The sequence below is a fragment of the Entelurus aequoreus genome, linkage group LG19, assembly GCF_033978785.1.
Source record: "Entelurus aequoreus isolate RoL-2023_Sb linkage group LG19, RoL_Eaeq_v1.1, whole genome shotgun sequence".
Taxonomy (NCBI): Eukaryota; Metazoa; Chordata; class Actinopteri; order Syngnathiformes; family Syngnathidae; genus Entelurus; species Entelurus aequoreus.
Genome location: NC_084749.1, coordinates 31,439,829 through 31,460,633, shown reverse-complemented (window position 1 = coordinate 31,460,633; position 20,805 = coordinate 31,439,829). Strand labels below are relative to the sequence as shown.

Here is a 20,805-nt window from a genome sequence, read left to right as displayed (position 1 = left end):
AACACTGCAGTTAGCCACTATCCATTTTATAATGGTAAAAAATGTGGGAATTGCTTAAAACTCTGATTATTGTTTGATTAGTATTAATAGATCTGTGCAGCATATGTGCATATCCGGCTTGTGGAAAATTCAGAATTTGGAAATTCAATTAATTTGAAGAATTGCGGGTTCTCTCCGTTTACTCAGGCTTCCTCCCACCTGATAGGATGATTGGCAACACTAAATCGTCCCTAGTGTGTGAATGTTGTTTGTCTATCTGTATTGGCCCTGCCATGAGGTGGCGACTTGTCCAGGGTGTACCCCGCCTTCCGACCGAGTGCAGCTGGGATAGGCTCCAGCACTCATATGAGCCCGTAAGGGACAAGCGGTAGTAAATGGATGGATGGAATTGGTTTCACCCCACCCAAAAATATGTTGGATTGGAATTACAGGAAGTGAAATTAACTTAATTGCAATTCAGAGAATTGCCCATAGCCAACTATCATATTTAACAAATATTTTGGCATAAAAGGTCTGTTTATAACTTGCCCACAGTTAGGTTTTTCAAAACAAACAAAAATACCATTGTCGAGCTCATCTTACCATTAGTGGTTTAACAGGAAACATTTGTTTTAAAACTGTCTATATTTTTAACAATTGATTAGTTTTTGTACAAGTAATACAACATTTTTGTGGTTACTGACCTTGTCTTGTCAACACGTACGTAGGGTACCCGTGCACACAAACAAAAGCAGTCCAAGAGAAGCAACAACCAAATTGCAGTCATGTTGTTATGATACAATATACACATTCAATGACAGCTAACACTAACTATTCAAATCGCTATTATTGGCTGACAACACCCAAAGCTAATGCCCGTGCATGTGTTACGTATGTATGTAGTTACATCCTTACATCCGAGAAGCCATAAGAGGGCGGGATATACCACTTTAAATATATTGGAAAGTTCTTGCCCTTTGGGCATCTGTGTAAATGTTGCAAACAGCCCCTTTAAATGCTAAAACACTTAACATAACACTCAACTTGAACACAAATGTCCTTCATTTTGAATAGTTTGATACATTAAAATGTTCCGAGAAATTATGTATTTTTCCACCATTTTTAATTATTTGAATTTTCGAATACATCGATTTCATTATTTGTATTACAGAAGAAACAGTACAGTGGAACCTTGGTTCCCAAACCAATTTGATACTTGAACAGGGTCCATGAATAGAAACGTGTGTATCTTGAAGCAAATTTCTCCATTAGAAACAGTGGAAACATGAAAAATGGCATCCAGCCTCGACAAAAGTCCATGTTTTAGTGAAAGTTTGTTCACTTTGAACACAATATAAATCACTATACAGTACTGTATATCAAACAAAAATGGATCCGTTTTATATTTAATAATAAAGTAAAGAAAAAAACAACTACAGTATAGCTGAACCATCCTCATGTGCAGCCACCCTGCCTAGACACACACACACTATCACTAGCCCTGTGGTGCACTCAGTTTGAAACCACAAAGCTGCTTAACTTTAACAGCCAGGTCGCTACAATGATTAGGAATAAAAAATTAATTCCACTTTACATTGTCTGTTAATCTTCTTGGCGTGCAACGAAAGAGAGTGGGAAGGGGCAGTGTCAACAACGCTGTGGATGCTTCCTAAATGTTTCAAACCACACAACGCTTAATTATCCAATGCTTTGTTTGGACTCATTCAGCTTGCAAAATTAGAAACATTTTGAAATATGTGAAACAGTCATGTATGGAATATACTTTAAAGCATGGTTCTGGAATACGCTAAAATTATCAGTTTCGTGGAATTGCATTTGTGCTTGTAATTATACTTCCTGTTTTCAACCTCAATTCAAATGCATGGTATTGATTAGGAATTTGAGAGACATTCTCAATTCAATTCGGAATTTTGCACACGCCTGGTGCATTGCATGAACTGTGCATTAAGAAAAGAGTGGCCTGCTATAGTGGCAACATTTACTACTTCAGAACCAATACCAAATGTGCAGTTTAGGAAAAAAGATCATGGTCAGAAATCAGCCCAGACTACAAGATATACACATTTGCACTGCATAGTGACTGCACTCAACAGACATCTAGCAAAATCGTTGTCTACACCCATATTGTCACATGTTCGATCATAACTGTGTCCGGGCTTGCCGTGGTCCTCTCTCGCCCCTCCACACCCGGCCTCCACCTCTGTTTCACCTCACAGTGACGTGACAGACCTGCCATGTAAGACTCACGCTACTATCCTTCTCTCCTCCCTCTCTCGCCCACCTCCGTCAACTCCTTCCTTCCTGTTCATCCCTCTCCTCTGCCACCCTCTGTCCCATCCCCACTTCTGTCCTTCAATCCCCACCCCTTGACTCCCCCACACAGAGAATGACCAGCCATCCCTTGTATGGTTTGACAGAGGGAAGTTTTATTTAACCTTTGAAGGTAAGTTGTATCTGCAACAAGGCAAACTGTAGTGTTTACACACTCTTTGAGGCTCATCCGTGCAAGCTTGGTTCCTGCCCTGCCCCCTCTGTTCTCCCTTCTCTGCCGTCTTCCTGTTCCTTTAAAAATACCCCCATCATAACCATACTAACATCTGGCTGTCGCCCATCGTGTTCGGTCAACTACGCTGTGGCCTTGTTTTTCCAATCTTGTCTTCCTGTTCATCCTTGTTTTTACCGCACTCCCTCAAGGATCATCATTCGTTGTACATTTTACTGAACATCTTCCACTTTCTTCTTTTCGTTTGTTGACTTTTTTGGTTCATCTTTGCACTTTTGCAACAACATATTTCAGCTTTAACCAAAAAAAAAAGCTTGCACATCTCTATGACAGCCTCTTCTCTAATCTACGCTTGCTTTTCCAATGAAAATGTCGAAACATATGAATACCTTATGATTGTGAGAGTAAGTATTTATGATAATATTCAACTTCACAGATTCAAAGTCGAAGAGCAGAGAGAAATGGGTACAGCATACACATAAACTTCATTACAAACAGTACTTGGTCCTTACATGTTTGCCCATCCTTTCATTCATAATGTTTAAATTTGTTTAAAAAAACAAAACAGGTTTACTTTACGGCAAAAGCTAACGTACATGGCAGTATTTAAAGTAAGGGAAAACAAAGCAAATATACACAAATGTTAGTATTTCAATATGTGTGTGTGTGTCACGTCAGGTTGCTCAAGAGGGCCAAGTCCTCTCACCATGGGGGCTCAGGACACACTGCCTGTGGCTGCTGCATTCACCGAGACGGTCAATGCCTTCTTTAAAGGGGCCGACCCCAGCAAGTAGGTCAATCAAAAGTTATGTGTCCTTTTTAAACGTTTAGTTTAACCCTTGTGAAACCGTAGGTCCCAACACGGGCATGACCTGTGTTCCTTATGTGATGTGATTGTTCAGTTTGATGGTTAGCGGGTTGAAATTTCACCAAGGATTTTAAAAAAAAATGTTTAGTTTTGTTTTGTTTTGTTTTTTATAAAATGGCATTGTGTTTTTATTGCAACATTGTTAGAATAGAATATAAACAAATATGCACTCTTTCTCTTAGGAACTATTTTGGCCCAATTGACTCAATTTTTAACTGTTATTTTAAACATATCGTAATCATGGTGTATTACAATGTTTTTTCCAAAAAAACGGAATAAATCACATTCTTGCCAATAAGGAAAAACAAGAAAATATGGTTTGGTTGTAATTGCGCCCCTTAACCACCGGGTAGCGCCAGTAAACCATAAATCATTTATTTATTTTATTTATGTATTTATTTGACAGGGACAGTACAATTAAACATTGCTACCCACAGGTAACCGATGTCAAAGTACATAAGACTTGTAGCCACAGGCTAATTTGCAACCCTTGTCCCTGGTTAGGCTTTAAAAAAAAGTTGAGAAAAGTGTAAAACACATACAAAAGGATTAAGACAATTACAGAAATAAAAACACATTGAAAATAATGGGCCCCATTTGTCCATACTACACCCAGTTCTCGTGCTCACACTTCTGATTTTCCTTAAGCCACTTATTCAGTTTTGTGGAGAAAAGGTTAATGTCCGACTGCGACTTTAACTCCAGTGGCAAAGAGCATGTTTCTCAGAGCTTGTGCGAATGAGTTTAACTGCCATTAAATCGCTAAAATGCAATTAAAATGAACGGTTATATATAACATGGCAGATATTTATAAAATACGTGTGTGAACTTAATAAACTCAACCAATTCCTGCCTGGTTTCTCTCTCACTGTAGCTCAGTAGGCACTACAAAAAATATATTTTTCTATTTCATCAAAATAATTTTCATGAATTATTGACGTATTCAGGGCTGTAGCTACCAACCTCAAATATTTCACTTTGCAACTTTTTTTTTAAAGAAATAATGCTTATTTTGCGTTTCCCCATTGTATTAGTTTATATATATATTTATTTTAATTTCTTTTTTTTCTTTTCTTTTTTTTTTAAAAATCTGAAGTTGTTAAAAGATTTTAAGCATTGAAAGTTTAAAAAAAAAAAATACAATTATTGCTGATTTATCACACTTATGAGCGGGTCCTTTTTGGATTCTAGGAGTAAGTGTGTACAGTCAACCTTAAGCTTCTACATGGATTGAAGGAGGTATTTGTGTGTAACAACTACATAGACACATCTATAAATGCATTACTAAAATATATATATATAAATACTGTACAGTATATTCTTGCTTTTAACTCTTATATTCTCATATCTGTATTGTGTATTGTCTCTTTCTAATGCACTTTTTTTTATTCACACCTTTCCCCCTCTCAGATGTGTTGTGAAGATCATAGGTGAGATGGTTTTGTCGTTTCCAGCGGGAATCACACGGCACTTTGCCAATAACCCGTCCCCCGCTGTGCTAACCTTCAGCATAACCAACTACAGTCGACTGGAGCATGTGCTGCCTAACCCCCAGCTGCTCTGCTGGTAATGACACAGTGCACTTTGACATGTAATCAACCCTAAAGTTATTGAATGCAGAGTGTAGAGGTGTTTTTTTTTAGTCTGCCTCACCAAACATGTTGATAAACTCTTACTAAACTGTTATACCTAATTCATTTGTTTTGTGATGTGTTTTTATGCATGTGTAGTAAAAAGCATGACACATTTTATATTATACAATCAAGAAGTCTTCTTGGATGCCTAATTCAACTACTGCACTTGAGTCATTTGTAAATAATAGTCTGTTTTTTTGTCATATGCATAATTTTCCAAATCATAATTCTAATCATTTCGTTGTGTATAATGTATTATTTAATTTCCTTCCTCCCAACAAATGAGTTCTGCTATCTGATATGCAACAGTATATAGGTGGTCCTCGTTTTATGACGGTTTGTGGCTCAGAACGAGCTCCCATAAATTCAGTAAACATTGAATTTTGGTCCATGAATACAAGAACTACTTACAGCGCACTTGGTGGAAGAATACAAGATGTGCTTCATAAGGATAACATTGCTTTTTAGTTAACTTTTTGCAATTCACTTAAGTATATCTCCCTTCTGGTGTAAATGGACCAAATAAAAGGAAATCCATTACCATGAAAGTGAAAATAAACATCATAAAATGCTCTTAGAGGAGAACCACCTACCAGTATTGTCTGCACTTTTGTCTCAACCGCTCAACTGTCCCGACAATCATTAAGATTAAAAATTGTATCGGAGAGCATGTTAAAGACAAAAACTGCACTTTTTATTTGGAATTGTTGCCTATCATTCACAATCTTTTTGTGAGACAAGAACCACAGGTTTTTTTGTTTTCTGTTCATTCTATGCAGTAAAAAACTGCTTGCAAGAGACTGTTAACAATGCAGGTAATGGGGATACAATCTTTTCTGCCCTCAAAGCCCTCGAAAAAACCTGTAATGTAATGTAATAACAGGCACATTCAACAACAGCAATGATTGCCTTTTTCTGTCAACAACTACCACGAATAATCATGGCAGACTTCGCCAACGACGACTACTGTGAGACAAATGATTATCCAGAACGTAATTTTGTTTTAGCCTGAATATAAAGAGAAGGAATGCTGGGTGCTAAGCAGATCCAGCCTTAGTTAAACACTAAACCGGGGTGTCCAAAACTTTTTGACTGGGTGGCCGCATTGGGCTAAAAAAATTTGGCCATGGCCGAAAGCCGACTGCAATGCATGCTTGTGTCTGTATGTACGTATGTATACATATACTGTATATGTGTATATATGTAAGTGTATATATATATATATATATATATATATATATATATATATATATATATATATATATATATATATATATATGTATGTGTGTATGGGTGTTTACATATTATGATAATATAATGGATATATAATTAATAATTATTATATTTGAATATTAAGAATATGTGAAAGTTCAACTCATACCTTGTTTACTTCCGTGACAACATCTTTAAAGCTTTGTAATCAATCAGAACTTTCAAGCAGCTAAAAGTCAAACATAGATACGTGTGGAGAAAGTGTTTTGCATTTTTCCTACCATGTCTTGCAATCTATTTAAATGGGTGTAATTTCGAACGTTCAGTGAGTAGGTTGATTATGTGTGACCAGGTGTGTTGACTTTTTGTGCTGGTTGAATTTTTTTTTTCAGCACCATGATTAGGAAAAGTTGTTTGGATTGGGTCATATAAGTAAAATGCTCTGCTTGTAATGTCAAGGAAGTACACATCATGATCACTGACCTGAGTTTCTCACGTTGTCCACAAGATGGTGACAATTTGCTGCTTGTCAGACCCCCAGGTATTTAAATTGTGTATGTATGGCCAGGTTGCTTATTGAAATTAAACGTGTGCCGTTGTCTCGTGCAAGCCCACCGACATCGCTACCTTTGGCCCCGTGGGCGTTCACTAAGCTAGCAGTAGTGTGAAACACGATGCTAAATATGCACATAATGAAACAATCACTTACTGTACAACGTCTGCTGTCACTGGTATGCCGACTGATGGAATGTGTATATGTTCCCGTTTGCTTGAAGAATTCATCAGAATCCTCACACAGGTTAAGAAAAAAAAGGTGGGCGCAAACGAGCGTGTTTTTCGTGTGTCTTGCTTGCGATCTTCAGGTAAATGATATGTTTATTAACTTTTTAGAAGTTCTTTCAAAGGCACAGTATATACCATTAACCTGCCAGGGATCATCTTATCGCAATGAAACAAGCCCAGGGTTCCCATTCACTCAGCATTATGGTGAGTTGTATTTTTCATTCACTTATTTTTGCTGTATTTATCTGCCACACATGGAAATAATGCCTCCATTAAACCGGTCCCTGGTGCAAAAAAGTTTGGGTGACCCCTATATTAGATGAACAATGACATGTACATTATCTTTCAAATCACCGCACAAGTAAACAGACCCCAGGAAACATAAATGTTTTTATTTTTTCAAGCGCTGTGGCGTGTTATAAAGCACATCTATAAGCATCTATTGCTGCAGAGGTGTTGCCGCAAATTTGTTATGACACAGACCAAAAAGCAAAACGTTTTACCTGCCAAATTATTTTTTTTAACTCTCACCCTAATTGGTGTTTTCCGAAGTCTCCGTTTTTTTGTTTGTTTTTTTTTCAAATATTTTTATTGAATTTTGCAGACAGTACAGTATGATGGATCATGGCAACAGCAAATTGAGGTATCTGCACATTTTACAATATGTAACATAATAAACCCCACCCCTTACAATACCCACCCACTTAATTAAAAGTCTCAGTTTTTAAGGACAAAAGTTGCATGTGGACAAAAGGCAAAAACACATATAGAGGTATGCATTTTTAAAGTACCCAAGTTTGTGTAGACCTGACCTTAGGCTTGTGCTAATTTTCATATCCTTAAGGTTTAAGAGAAAGCAGCAAGTGAGTTTCCTGATGTTGGCTGAGATCATAAAAAGGACAAAGTTAAGAATTGTCATTACTATTTAATTTATTTCGTGTATTTAGTGTTTTTATTACTGTATTTTATGTCCGGAACTCGTTTATAAACCGACGACCACCTTTATATATTCTTTATTTTTTTTACACTCTTCCATTCTGCATGTACTTCTATCCACTCCTAATATTTTGCGGCGTCAAACTCTGCCTAAAGCTGGAGCCTTGACTGGTGGCAAATTAATTGTTGATGTGATTAGTTGTTCTGTGCGCTCCTCCCCAGTGACACCACAACACAAGCCAAGGCTGACGCTAAGGACTTTTGGGTGAACATGCCAAACCTTATAGCTCATTTGAAGAAGGTGTCTGAACAGAAGCCGCAAGCCACATACTATAATGTGGACATGCTGAAATATCAGGTGAAAGTACGCAGAATTTACAACGCTTTGAAATACCAAATATCCCCGATTTTACATTTGATTTCTGTTTACCTTTACCAGGTTTCCGTGCAGGGCCCCGTGTCCACTCCCCTGAACCTGGCAGTGGGCTGGAGGTGTGAGCACACCAGCACAGACCTGAGAATAGACTACAAGTATAACGGCGAAGCCATGTCAACGCCAACGGCACTTAATAACGTCCAGTTTCTTGTCCCAGTTGACGGAGGCGTTACCAAACTGCAAGCCGTGTTACCCCCTGCTGCTTGGTAAATACTTCTTTGTGCTTTATTTGTTATTGTTTTGAATACAGTTTAGCACCAACCAAATACAAGAGACTGATAGACCTTGAAAATATGACAATAAACCATTTGCACTGATGCAATGTTTTCCTGACAGGAATGCAGAGCAACAAAGAATCTTATGGAAGATTCCAGATATCTCACAAAAATCTGAAAATGGAGGTTTGTACATTATCTTATCTGACAAAAAAATTATTTATTGTTGTTTTGTCAACTGCCAAATTATTAAGACATTTAATTACATTAGTTACCTCTGCTAGTCAGTTTTGTCCTTCAGTTAGTTAATTTCCGGTAATTGGGAATTGGTACAAATGTTCAGTACTTTTGTGTGTGTTAATAAATGTTTATTGTTTAATAGTAAATCTTGTTTTTTAATGCCACATTAAGCGTTGAGCTGATAATGATAACTGTGCTGTCCAGTTGTTGTTCCAGCTTGTCTTCTTACTTTTTTGAGTTTTATTTGCAAGTATTATATAGTAGATTTTGCATGCAATTTTAAGATGTTAGATGGCGGTAGCGTATGGTGTGTTGCCTAGCTAGGAAGTAGCTTTTGCCATGATGCTGAATGTGCCATCCATCCAGTCTTGTCTTATGTTGCACCCTACAAAGGCTTATACTGTAGGTATTGTACGTATTTCACACCAGCTGTTTGGTTGTAACGTGTATCTTAGTTTTTGTTTTCATTACCACATTTGAAGGTGTTGAAATCGCCACGCAAAATTGAAAATCAGTAGCAGGTATACGGCACAACCAATGTAAGTTAGCATCAAGCTAGTGCATTTTGCAAAAGTGCAGACTTTTCTTTACGTTACAGTGATTTATATCAGGCATACTTGCTTTGTTAGTTTTGAAAATTGCGACATTATCTGGAGGCAGTTTGGCTGAGTCCACTCTGAGTGCTGCTTGAATGTTTGTTTCCTCACCAAGTGTTTGAGCCACCGGACGTGACGTGCCAAGCAACTAAGTTATCGAAATATGGCACCCTTTGAGTTTCCTTCTATGCCACAACAATATGGAATGCACTCCCAACAGGTGTAAAAGAAAGTGCATCTTTACCCTCCTTCAAAACCGCACTAAAAGAACACCTCCAGTCAACTTCAACCCTAGCCTAACCGTCTCTCCCCACCACATCCCACCTCCCCGGATTGTTAATAATCAAATGTAAATAATCAAATGTATATACTTGTTCCTATGCTTTCTGAACTCACTATGTTCACTGCTCGCTATACATATCCTACGAAGTCAGACCTACACTGTTACAATGTCCATTTCTCAATTGTTGATGACTGAAGTTCTGATAGCAACCAAACCTAACCCCCCCGCCCCAACCCCCTCCACATCCCACCCCCCGGATTGTAATTAATGTAAATAATTCAATGTATATACTCTGATGATTTACTTGTGTGATGACTGTATTGTGCTAATAGTATATATTTGTACCATTAATTGATTAACGTGGACCCCGACTTAAACAAGTTAAAAAACCTATTCGGGTGTTACCATTTAGTGGTCAGTTGTACGGAATATGTACTGTACTGTGGAATCTACTAATAAAAGTTTCAATCAACCAATCAAACGTGACTCGATACCCGGGAGCACCTACAAAATTTGGTAGCTCCCTTTAAAAAAGTACTGCCTTGTGTACCCATCCATATTTGGGGGTGATCTAGATATTTTTTACTATGTTACCCTAGGTTTACGTTACGAGGCTGAACGTCTCTCCGTGTGTGCGTGTGCTAGCGGCCCTGCCCCCACCCACAGAGACAAAGAGAGTGGATGACTGACTAAAGGGTTCACTCCCTTTATTTAATTTCCATTTAATTTCAGCACCCATTCGCGCCCATGGGTGCTGAGGCCGATGCCAATAGTGAATACTTTTGTAGCTTGTTTGAAAGCGAGAGACAAAGACAACAAACGCACACAGACAAGGCAATTTCATTTATCCTTCGATTAACTCCTCCAGGATGTTATGTATTTGCTGAGGTTTTCATGATAGTCTGTTAATCAGCAACATTGTTTAAAAAAAAAAAAAAGTTAGACGTTGATGAAACTTTACGGAAATGCCCAAAATGGGATAAAAAAAAAGAAAAAAAGATGGCATTTTGTGTATGATCAGATCCTCGTTTGGTTTGAGGAATTCCCTACTTTTTGGAGATGGGGCTTGGCGTAGGTCTGCGCTCTCGTATAACTTTTTTACTTTTTGTTATATGTAAACATTTGAATGATTTTTTTCTAAAAGAGATAAAAAGGCTTTGGGCAGTTGTCCTCTGCATCTCTTACGCATTATGGGCAGTTTCCCCTTATGTAATTACAGAACTACATACAACCTATCCCTGTGTTCTGTTTACAGGCCAATATTTTGTACGATGACTTTTGTTGTTGTATTATTTATTGATATTTTGACAAACTAACATCACTGCCTCTAGTAGATTATGTTGGTAATTACAACATAACAAAGGGATTATACCTCAGAAGAATCCGGGTATTCTTGCTTTAGTCACTTAAAAGCGGCATTTATCGTCCGTAATTATTGCTCATTCAATTGTCATTTCTTAATAAAGGTGTCCTTATCTGTTTTAAGCACAATTGGATGAAGAAACATTTTTAAATGTTGCAATCCGCATTGTATTTGCTGTCTATCGTGAAAAATAGATCTCATGCCTAATAATAATCACAGATATTTTTATAGGTGTGGGGTCTTTGTTAGCCCGCTTCCAGCTAACAGAAGGCCCAAGTAAACCGGCTCCATTGGCTGTGCAGTTCACCAGTGAAGGCACCACCCTGTCGGGCTGTGATATTGAACTGGCTGGGCCCGGGTATCGCTTCTCACTTATCAAGAAAAGGTTTGCTGCCGGTAAGTATGAAATTATCAAGTAGTCTTGCTATTTATGCAGTTTCATCTAGTTTACTGCTTTAAAAAAAAAAGATAATCTGGATTAAACAAAGCAAAACATGTATAACCTGAACAGAGATGTTCCTATCAGGGTTTTATTCTGCCCATTACGATACGATCATCCATGAGTGAAATCGGCCAATATCGATCACATGTATTAATTGTTAATCTTTTAATGTATTTATGGTGAGTACTAGAGGTGGGAATTTTTGGGCACCTCACGATTCGATTATGATTACGATTCAGGAGCTACGATTCGATTAAAAGTTGATTATTGATGCATCTTTAGTTTATGTATATTGTTTCACTAAATTAGTGTTTATCACTTGCAACTTAAAAAAATAATTTGGCATAAGAAACAGTTAAAATAATTCCCAAATGTTTTAAATTAATGAAACTGTGTGCAAAACTGTACCATGTGTGCAAAAGTAAAGGAGTTGGTCAGATCTCTCGGTGAGGTAGCTCGCTGCAGTCAGCCAAATTTTAGAACTGTCTGCATTACTTTATTTACAATAAATAATATAATCTTCCATGTCAGAATTGCGATGCATCTAAAAATCGATTATTTCCCCCACCTGTAGTGAGTACTATTGACAGTTTAACAATATCAACACAATATTTCAACTAATTCCTTATTTTCATTCATTACATGCGATTGTTTGAGCAAAACAAAGTCAATAGTATACAATAACTAAACAAAATCAAAGACTACTATCTTAAATTAAATTATTTGGTATTTGCCCTCAAAGTCCGCCTGTGTTCAAGGTATTAGTCCATGGGTTTATAAACATTAATAAAAACAACAAAAAAATACTTTCTGCAGTTTCTATTGACAGCACCAACGTATTTACAAAATCAATGTTTTGTTAACATACATGATTCTAAAGGTGTTTAATAAACATATTAGGTGCTTATATATTCTGCCTTTTTTGGCTCTTTTCTCTTGCAAAATTAAACACAATTAATATAGATTCAAGGGATCTAATTAAAAATCTAGATCAGTGGTTTTCAATATTTTTTCACCAAGTACCACCTCAGGAAAAACTTGGCTCTCCAAATATAAAAAAATCAAAATCAAACTTTATTTATATAGCACTTTTCATACACAGCCAAGTGGCAAACGCAAGGTGCTGTACAAAACAAACAAAAAATAATAATAGAAGAAGAGAAGAGAACATATGCACACACGCATTTATACACGCACATATACACAGATACATACAGTATACAGTATTGACAATAACAAAACATGGCATGGCACTGAGGATTTGAGGAAAAACGCCACATTTAAGACGTACAGACTGGAGAATAACTAAAATTAAAGCCACTTAAAAATATATATATAGTATAAAACACCAGATAAAATTATATATACAAATGAAATATAAATAATAAAAAATATTACATTAATAATTTAATAAAAACATAATAGTAGAAATATTAATGATTAAAATGGAAAACACAATTAAATAATGAAAAACTGATTAAAAACAAGCTCTTTTTAACAGCCATTATGTCCTTGCATGTCCCACGTTGATGTTATTAATGCCAAAGCCAAGATTAGATGAAAATAATAATTTATCCCACCTCCTCTTGTGTTTCCTCAAAGTTGTAAAGTCGCAATGTCACCATCTTTTTCCATCGGAGTTCAGCGGCTAATCCAATTTCGCAGTGGCCCAAATGTTGTGGACAAATAAACACGGGAGTATTTATTTTATAGTATCGGTATTAATTTTTTAGACGGAGCAAGCGGGAGGGCATGCAATGAAAATAATAACGAACATCCGGCAGGAGCAGTCTCGCTCAGCACAGGGCTTGCCAACCAAAAATCCCCTAGTATTGTCATATACTGTATGTATATTGATTTTATCCATATCCATATTCCTTATTGATACTGGTATTCATCGATACTCTTATCGATACTATATGTAATTTGTGTAAATAAAGACGTGGAAAAAATTCATTTTTTATTAGCGCAAGAGGTTTTGCACCGGCAAAATGATGATATAACATTTTGTAGCAATTATTTTATCAACACTTGCTTTTTAGGTTTTACACAAGTCAACAAAGTGTGCATGTGCAAGATGCAATGCAGTTTTTATGTCATCATCTTGTAAAGACCACACATATTTATCACTGTGTTTCTATTCATTACAATTACACGTATTTATTATTCATGTAGATTCAAAAATTGCGATTTGGATGTAATTCCCCCTATTTACAAGTCAGAAAAGACAGTTATTGTAGATCCCTTTTAAATATGAATACATGTATTTAACAATTAATCATGATTAATCGAAAATAATCCACAGCAACTCTGTGATTAAATAGATTCAATATTTTAATCATTTGACAACACTAATATTTCGTCGTCACTCTGTGTAAATGATCAGCTAACTCCTTTTTTCAAGTTGTTCAAAAAAAAAAACTTCACTAAAAGTGTCACCCACACTTGACTTTATTATCTTAAAGGGGCAAACCCTCAGGATCTGAACAAATGAAGATGTAGGCAATTTTACCATAGGTGGCCGTCTTGATTAGATGATATAGGCAAAAAACAATTTTAACAAAAAATTACCTGGGCGATTATTTTAAAAGTGTGACAATTTGTTTGTGGTCATACTGTGGCAAAATGTGGAACAGTTCAATGTGTATGAATACTTTTTCAAGAAACTGGAAACACCCAAAATACTGAACAACCCAATCAACTTGTAGTTCCTGTTGTCAGTGCAAATGTTGCTCATGAATGATGTTGGATTTAGAAAACAAATTTATGTTGCACAATAGTGAGCGACTTTTTGGCCAAGCAGTGTATGGGGAAGTACAGTGCATGCAGAAAGTATTTACGGAACATACATTTTTCCACATTTTGTTACATGCTTATTCCAAAATGGAATACATTTAAGAAACCTATCATTGGGCCGTTTCTGCCATTCCTCTTTGCCCATTTCTATCTGCACGACCTCTCTCGCTCCATCAGGTTGGATGGAAAGCGGTTTTCATCCAGGATGTCTCTGTACATTGCTACATTCATCTTAGTCTAGTCAGGGAGGTGACCAAGAACCCAATGGTCACTCTGTCAGAGCTGCAGCATTCATTTGTGGAGAGAGGGGAACCTTCCAGAAGGACAAACATCTCTGCAGCAATCCACCAATCAGGCCTGTATGGAAGAGTGGCCAGACGAAAGCCATTTTTTTAGTTAAAAAAATGCACCTGAAAGAATCTCAGACCATGACAAACAAAATTCTCTGGTCTGATGAGACAAAGATTGAACTCTTTGGCATGAATGCCAGGCATTATGATTGGAAGAAACCAGACCAATACCAACCCTACAGTGAAGCAGGGTGGTGGCAGCATCATGCTGTGAGGATGGTTTTCAATGGCAGGAACTGATAGACTAGTTAGGATAAAGGGAAATATGAATGCAGCAATGTACAGAGACATCATGGATGAAAACCAACGCTTCCCATCTAACCGGATAGAGCTTGAGAGGTGCTGCAAAGAGGAATGGCCAAAACTGCCCATAGGTGTGCCAAGCTTGTGGCATTGTATTCAAAAAGACTTGAGGCTGTAATAACTGCCAAAGGTGCATCAACAAAGTATTGAGCAAAGGCTGTGAATACATGCGTACAGGTGATTTTTTTTTTAGTTTAAATAAATTTGCCAAATTAAAAAAAAATACCTTTCTACATTGTCATGATGGGGTATTGTCTATAGAATTTTGAGGACAAAAAATAATGTATTACATTTTGTAATAAGGCTGTAACATAACAAAATGTAGAAAAAGTGAAGTGCTGTGAATCCTTTCCGGATGCACTATAGGGGAAATATGAATGGACTATAGTGTCGTTAAAGATTCAGGTTTTGTTGTCTGTTTTCTTTACATTTGATTCGGGAAAGGAGTTAACCCAACATTGTTTTTGTTTGACTTTGAAGGAAAGTACCTGGCGGATAACTAACGTAAAAAGGAGACTGAGGATGACGCAGAGGACAGACAAACATCTCCCTTCACCTTTGTCTGAGTGCAGGACCACATCTTACCTACTCAGCAGTATTGTAAAACTTTCAATTGCATTGTGGAACAGTTTTAGGTCGTGTAACAACCGTATTTGTATTTTGTTTCATAACATCTGAATTGCTTCCGTTCCACTCTTGAACTCTTTCCTCTTTTCTTTTCTTTTTTTTTTCTTTTTTTTTTTTTTTTTTTGAAGTCTGTGCCTCTGGTCAAAGGGGTGGTGATATTTCACTGCAGCTGCCTGACCAGCAAGGTCCAGCCATGTTCTACTGTGGATGTAGTGCTGTTTGCTGTATACAAACTTCAACAAGTTTGCTTGGGTATTATTATAGTCTAAAAGGGTTCTATATCAACGTGAGTCACATATTAGCACATAACAAAGTCGTCAGCGCTAAATACAGATTTAGGTGGGGAACCACTGTCCTTCAGCTGATTTAGTTTGACGTCAATGCTTGTGTTTAAAAAGAAAAAAAACGTGTTTTTCCTGACTCATCCACTGGTTCGACAGGGTCCTAGCACCTTTGGATCACGTCGATGTATTCTTTTCTATATAAATGCACTGAGCAGACGTTTTAACTGCTATTTCTTTGTTTTTTAAGCCGGTAGGCAGCTGCAATGATGAACGAGTCTACTGCTAATGAAACAAGGAAACCTGTGGAGAAGAATTAAGTGTATAAAGTGTCATTTTAAATTAATAATATATATCTTAAAGGGCGTTTGGTGTCCTCCTTGTATTGTCAGGTAGCCTTTTTGTTGTCGTCCATGACAGCAGCGTTAACTCCAGACACCACGACAGCATACTATTTTTTATTATTATTATTAATGAAATGATTTGTTGTATAAAATATGATTCTGTATATGAATAGAAATTCAATGGTATCACACAACTCTGAACCCTTAAAGGTATAAATATTTCTTTTTTTGTTTGTTTATGTGTAGTTGAGTCAACGTGTACAGTAAAACGTATAATTTTTTTTCAATTTATTTCAGGTATATTTTTTTTAAATTCAAGTGCAACAGAAGTTTTGAGCTATATATAAATATATATGGGTGGGGTCGGGTAACTTAAAAAAGATGAATATCATCCTGGATGCTGTGTTTTGCTTTGTGAAAGCAGTGTTAATGTAGACCACATTGAAATGCAAATTTACTTTCATGCTGGAAGTTAGCTGAGCGCATCTGTGCCATTTTTATGGCTCTATACACCTGTCAATCACTAATCCACTCATACGAGACATGACGGTACAGTAGATCCCTGTCTATTCGTGGTTCGGCATTCTTTAAATTGTAACGACTGATGGGTAAATGCAGCCTCAGCGAGTGAATGGCATACTCACTACTTGTATGGGCATTGCACTGATACTTTGTTAGCAATTCATTACAGTCATCTGCTGCTTTAACTTGCAAAAAAAAGTAATGGTAAAGAAATATAACTGTTTTTTTGTTTGTTTTTTTAAACAAATAGCTGCACAGATCAAAATGGTCCCACACTTTGGGATTTTTCATTTATTTTAACTCCATTTAGAGCAATGACGAAGACGTAAACCGATGTCAAATATGGCACCACACTTTTCCGACTTTATTTAGTACAAGCTGTCCCTTGTGAGCCGAAATTATCACCTTCTGATCAACACATTTTGCTGCATAGGTCACATCTTTTTCTTAAATTGACACACACACATCGAGGAACACAGTATCACTCCTTGTGCTTTTAAGGTATCAATGCTTTGGCTGTAACTAATTAAATTATTTGGGGGGGGGGGGGTAAATTAAGTGGAAAAGGGTTTGATAGTGCTATTTGCAGGGCGACAAATGTAGCTGCAGCTATGAATCCAACAGAGGGCGCTGTCCCTCAAGTAGATAGATGCTTTGGCAAGACGAGATGTGTAATTTCCCTATTATGATGCATACCTGTGATTGTTTCTTAAAGTGAAAAGTACATTTTTAAATGCTTTTAATAACCGTGCGAGGCATATTATGAAGTTTAGACTACATTTAACCCTCGTATATCGCTGTCAATTGGTTCCGGGACTGACCGTGGTAAACGAAAATCCGTCAAAGTAGGAACTCTTCATTACCAATCAAATATTTTCATAGCTCGAGCGTAAAAAAATCTGTTTACAACATACGTTTTTTAACATTATGAGAGCTCTCTAGTCATAGTCATAGTCACCTTTACACTTTTTTTATTTAATACAGTAGTACATCAACTTACGAGCTAGATGGTTCTATGACGAAGCTCTTAACTCACATCATTTGTATCTCAAATCAATGTCTCAAATTAGAATTAATCTAAATCAATGTATTGATGCTTGACCACCCCCCCTCAACAGCACAATTCTAAAATGTAGCATGCCTTTTAAAAATAAAAACTAACTTTTAAATAAGAAATATTGTATAAAAACAACACAATAGAATTGTAAACAAACAACTACAGTACTTTTACAAAGTAATGTAATAATAATGTACATTATTTACCTTGGAGAGTGGACTTCTACAGTATCTCATTCCAGCTGCTTCTTAGTCAACACACCATCAGCAGCTTCTCCATATTTTCATTGATAAATATCTTGCCATTTGGATATTATTTTAAAGCACTTTGCTGGCGTTATCAACTCATTCTGCTTCAGTTTGGTGCAAACTAGCAGCGTTAAGCTTGAATTGCTTCACCAAGTCATGTTTTTGATTAATTCTTTCTTTAATTAAATGTTTTCTTCTTCTCAGCACTGTCCTTAACGCTCATTTTCTTCCTTCCCAATAATGGAAAAAAAAAAGTTACTGTGTGTCAATCTCTAGCTATAAGCTAAGTCAGGGGTCGGCAACCCACAATGTTGAAAGAGCCATATTGGACCAAATATACACAAAAAAAAACTGTCTGGAGCCGCAAAACATTTAAAGCCTTATGTAAGTGTTATAATGAAGGCAACACATGATGTAAGTGTCTATAGTAGCCTACTATCAAACGCTGACGCAAATCTTCGTTGACAGAAAATGTGTATTTTAATTTTTATTCTACACATTGCAACATTGGAAAACATAGTAAAATGGAAGTTTCTCACAGGATGAGATAACTCCTGTAAATGACTGGCTTATAATGGCCAACGGTAAACTGTAGATGTGTGTCCAAATCTTCTAATGGATTTATTACAATCTATGCAAGCTGGGTGCAAACAACACAGAAATGCTGCCAATAGCCATACAGATAATGTGTCATGAGACATGCACATATAAATGAAATACACAGGGGACATAAGTAAAAAGGAAGTAAAGGAAATTAAATGAGCTCAAATATACCTACAAACGAGGCATAATGATGCAATATGTACATACAGCCAGCCTATTTAGCATGTTATTTAGCTTGCTGTCATGCACTGACCAAATATGCCTGATTAGCACTCCAACAAGTCAATAACATCAACAAAGCTCACCTTTGTACATTCATACACAGTATAAAACGTTTGGTGGACAAAATGAGACAAAGAAGGAGTGGCATAAAACACGTCTTTCTGTGGCAGCATCGGAGAAAGTTGTACATGTAAACAAACAACGGTGAGTTCAGGGATCACTGAAATTAGTAGGACAAAACAATGCTCGCCAAATACTCTCATCAGTGAAGCATAAACACAAACATATTAAACAGTGGGATTTCTAACAATTAAGAAGGTTTGTGTCATGTTGATTACAATACATGAAAGAAACAGAACACCTTCATGTTGCTTCCCCCCTACACAGTGGAGTTTTACAAGCCTTCTTCTTGGTAGGTTCAAAGACATGTTTTGGCTTCTCGCCGGGAACTCATTGAAACACAAAGTTTTTGTGATAACTTAGATACAATTATTCTAACATTGGGGCACTCTTAATTTGAGGTATCACTGTACTACTGTGGTATTGATGTTTTTTTTAGTTAATTTAACCATTTTATTGTTTGAAAAAAGCTTGTAAAAAATACGTAAAATATGCTTTAAAAACATCTGCAAAAGAGTGAAGCTGCAAATTAGTATTAGAAGTAGTTGTTTTAATGGGTGTGTTTTTTCCGCCATTCTTGTGGGGTCTTTGAATGCAATCCCGGCGAATATCATGGATCTGCTGTACTGGCTTTTATCAAACATTCAAAAAGCTTCTGCCCTGTCAAAGTTTCACATCCTCAACATCTGCATAATCTGTTTTTAAACATAACCCGTGTCACACACTCTCTCCCAAAGTCCCCCCAAATTCCATTCCCTGGTCCTTCAACCAGCACTGGAGTCCATAGCTTTATTTTGCATCATTGTAATAATGGTCTCTGTGAGATGACATGATGAGGTTGTGGAGCGAGGTTAAGTTGACCAAAATGCTTTTTGTGTGTATGACTTAATGTGCGTGTGCCCTGTCCTTTGAACCTGTGAATGAGGATAAGCTGAGTATTTTTAAAACTGACGGGAGAAAAAAAAATGCAAATATTTTATTGTTAATTGTGCGGGGGGGGGGGATGACAACAAGTGTGCTAATGTCTATTTTTCCCAGATGCCAACATGAAGTTTGTATGTGAAGAGGTGGTGGAGGAGGAGGAGGAGTCACACCCCCCCAACCCTGGTACTGTCTTGTCAATATTGTGTTCAATAAATCCAAACATAGTCTTGTAAGGTCTATTGTAGAAGCATCTTAAACTAAGCAAGGAAGCCATTATCCCTTTCCTTATAATGTCCTGTTGCAACACTTCCTGCGCCCGACGGGAAGTTGAAACCATCAAACAACGGTGACTACAGACATTTCTTATTTACCAAGGCCCATTGCATCGGTCACCGGTCGTCTCCGGCATCCATCCTTAAATATAGAACTTTTCCTCCGGCTCATTTCTGTAGTGAATGTGTCCTGCGGTAATTGATGATTGCTTGTAGAGCATGCAGAAGAAACAGGGGAGCCTCTACCTAACCTTTACTTGATGTGCTGTGCTGTGTACTCACTCACCTGTATTGATGTTGACCACAACAACAGTCCTGTTTTTTCCCTGTGCTGTGAGTAAGACGGCTTTAACATCCGACGCCATGCAAGATCAATGCTAAAATGGATTCAGAAACTTAGTTTGCTTCCTTCCAAATCCAATAAAAATTAATTGAAACTACGTGTGCTTGGAGTTTCTTGACTGTATGTTTCCTTCTAAGGCAGAGCGTTTTTCAACCTTTTTTGAGCCAAGGCACATTTTTTGCGTTGAAAAAATGCGGAAGCACACCACCAGCAGAAATCATTAAAAAAAAAAGAAACTCAGTTGACAGTAAAAAGTTGTCGCAATTGTTGGATATGACTTTA

The 20,805-nt window shown here is 37.0% G+C and overlaps 1 protein-coding gene across 19 annotated transcripts in view; it reads left to right on the top strand.

The window, feature by feature from the left end:
* sgip1a (SH3GL interacting endocytic adaptor 1a) overlaps positions 1-17,849 on the top strand; it is a 90,780-nt gene extending 72,931 nt beyond the window's left edge. For 7 of the 19 annotated variants that reach the window (XM_062028286.1, XM_062028283.1, XM_062028282.1 and 4 more), the window contains 8 exons: positions 2,384-2,443; positions 3,182-3,293; positions 4,782-4,937; positions 8,159-8,300; positions 8,376-8,578; positions 8,709-8,773; positions 11,301-11,465; positions 15,441-17,849. In XM_062028286.1, the coding sequence (XP_061884270.1) occupies positions 2,384-2,443; positions 3,182-3,293; positions 4,782-4,937; positions 8,159-8,300; positions 8,376-8,578; positions 8,709-8,773; positions 11,301-11,465; positions 15,441-15,463 (926 nt within the window). In that variant the 3' untranslated portion in view covers positions 15,464-17,849. The remainder of the gene's footprint in view (positions 1-2,383; positions 2,444-3,181; positions 3,294-4,781; positions 4,938-8,158; positions 8,301-8,375; positions 8,579-8,708; positions 8,774-11,300; positions 11,466-15,440) is intronic. The other 12 variants (XM_062028285.1, XM_062028284.1, XM_062028299.1 and 9 more) reach the window with 3 other exon arrangements.
* Positions 17,850-20,805: the final 2,956 nt, after the last annotated feature.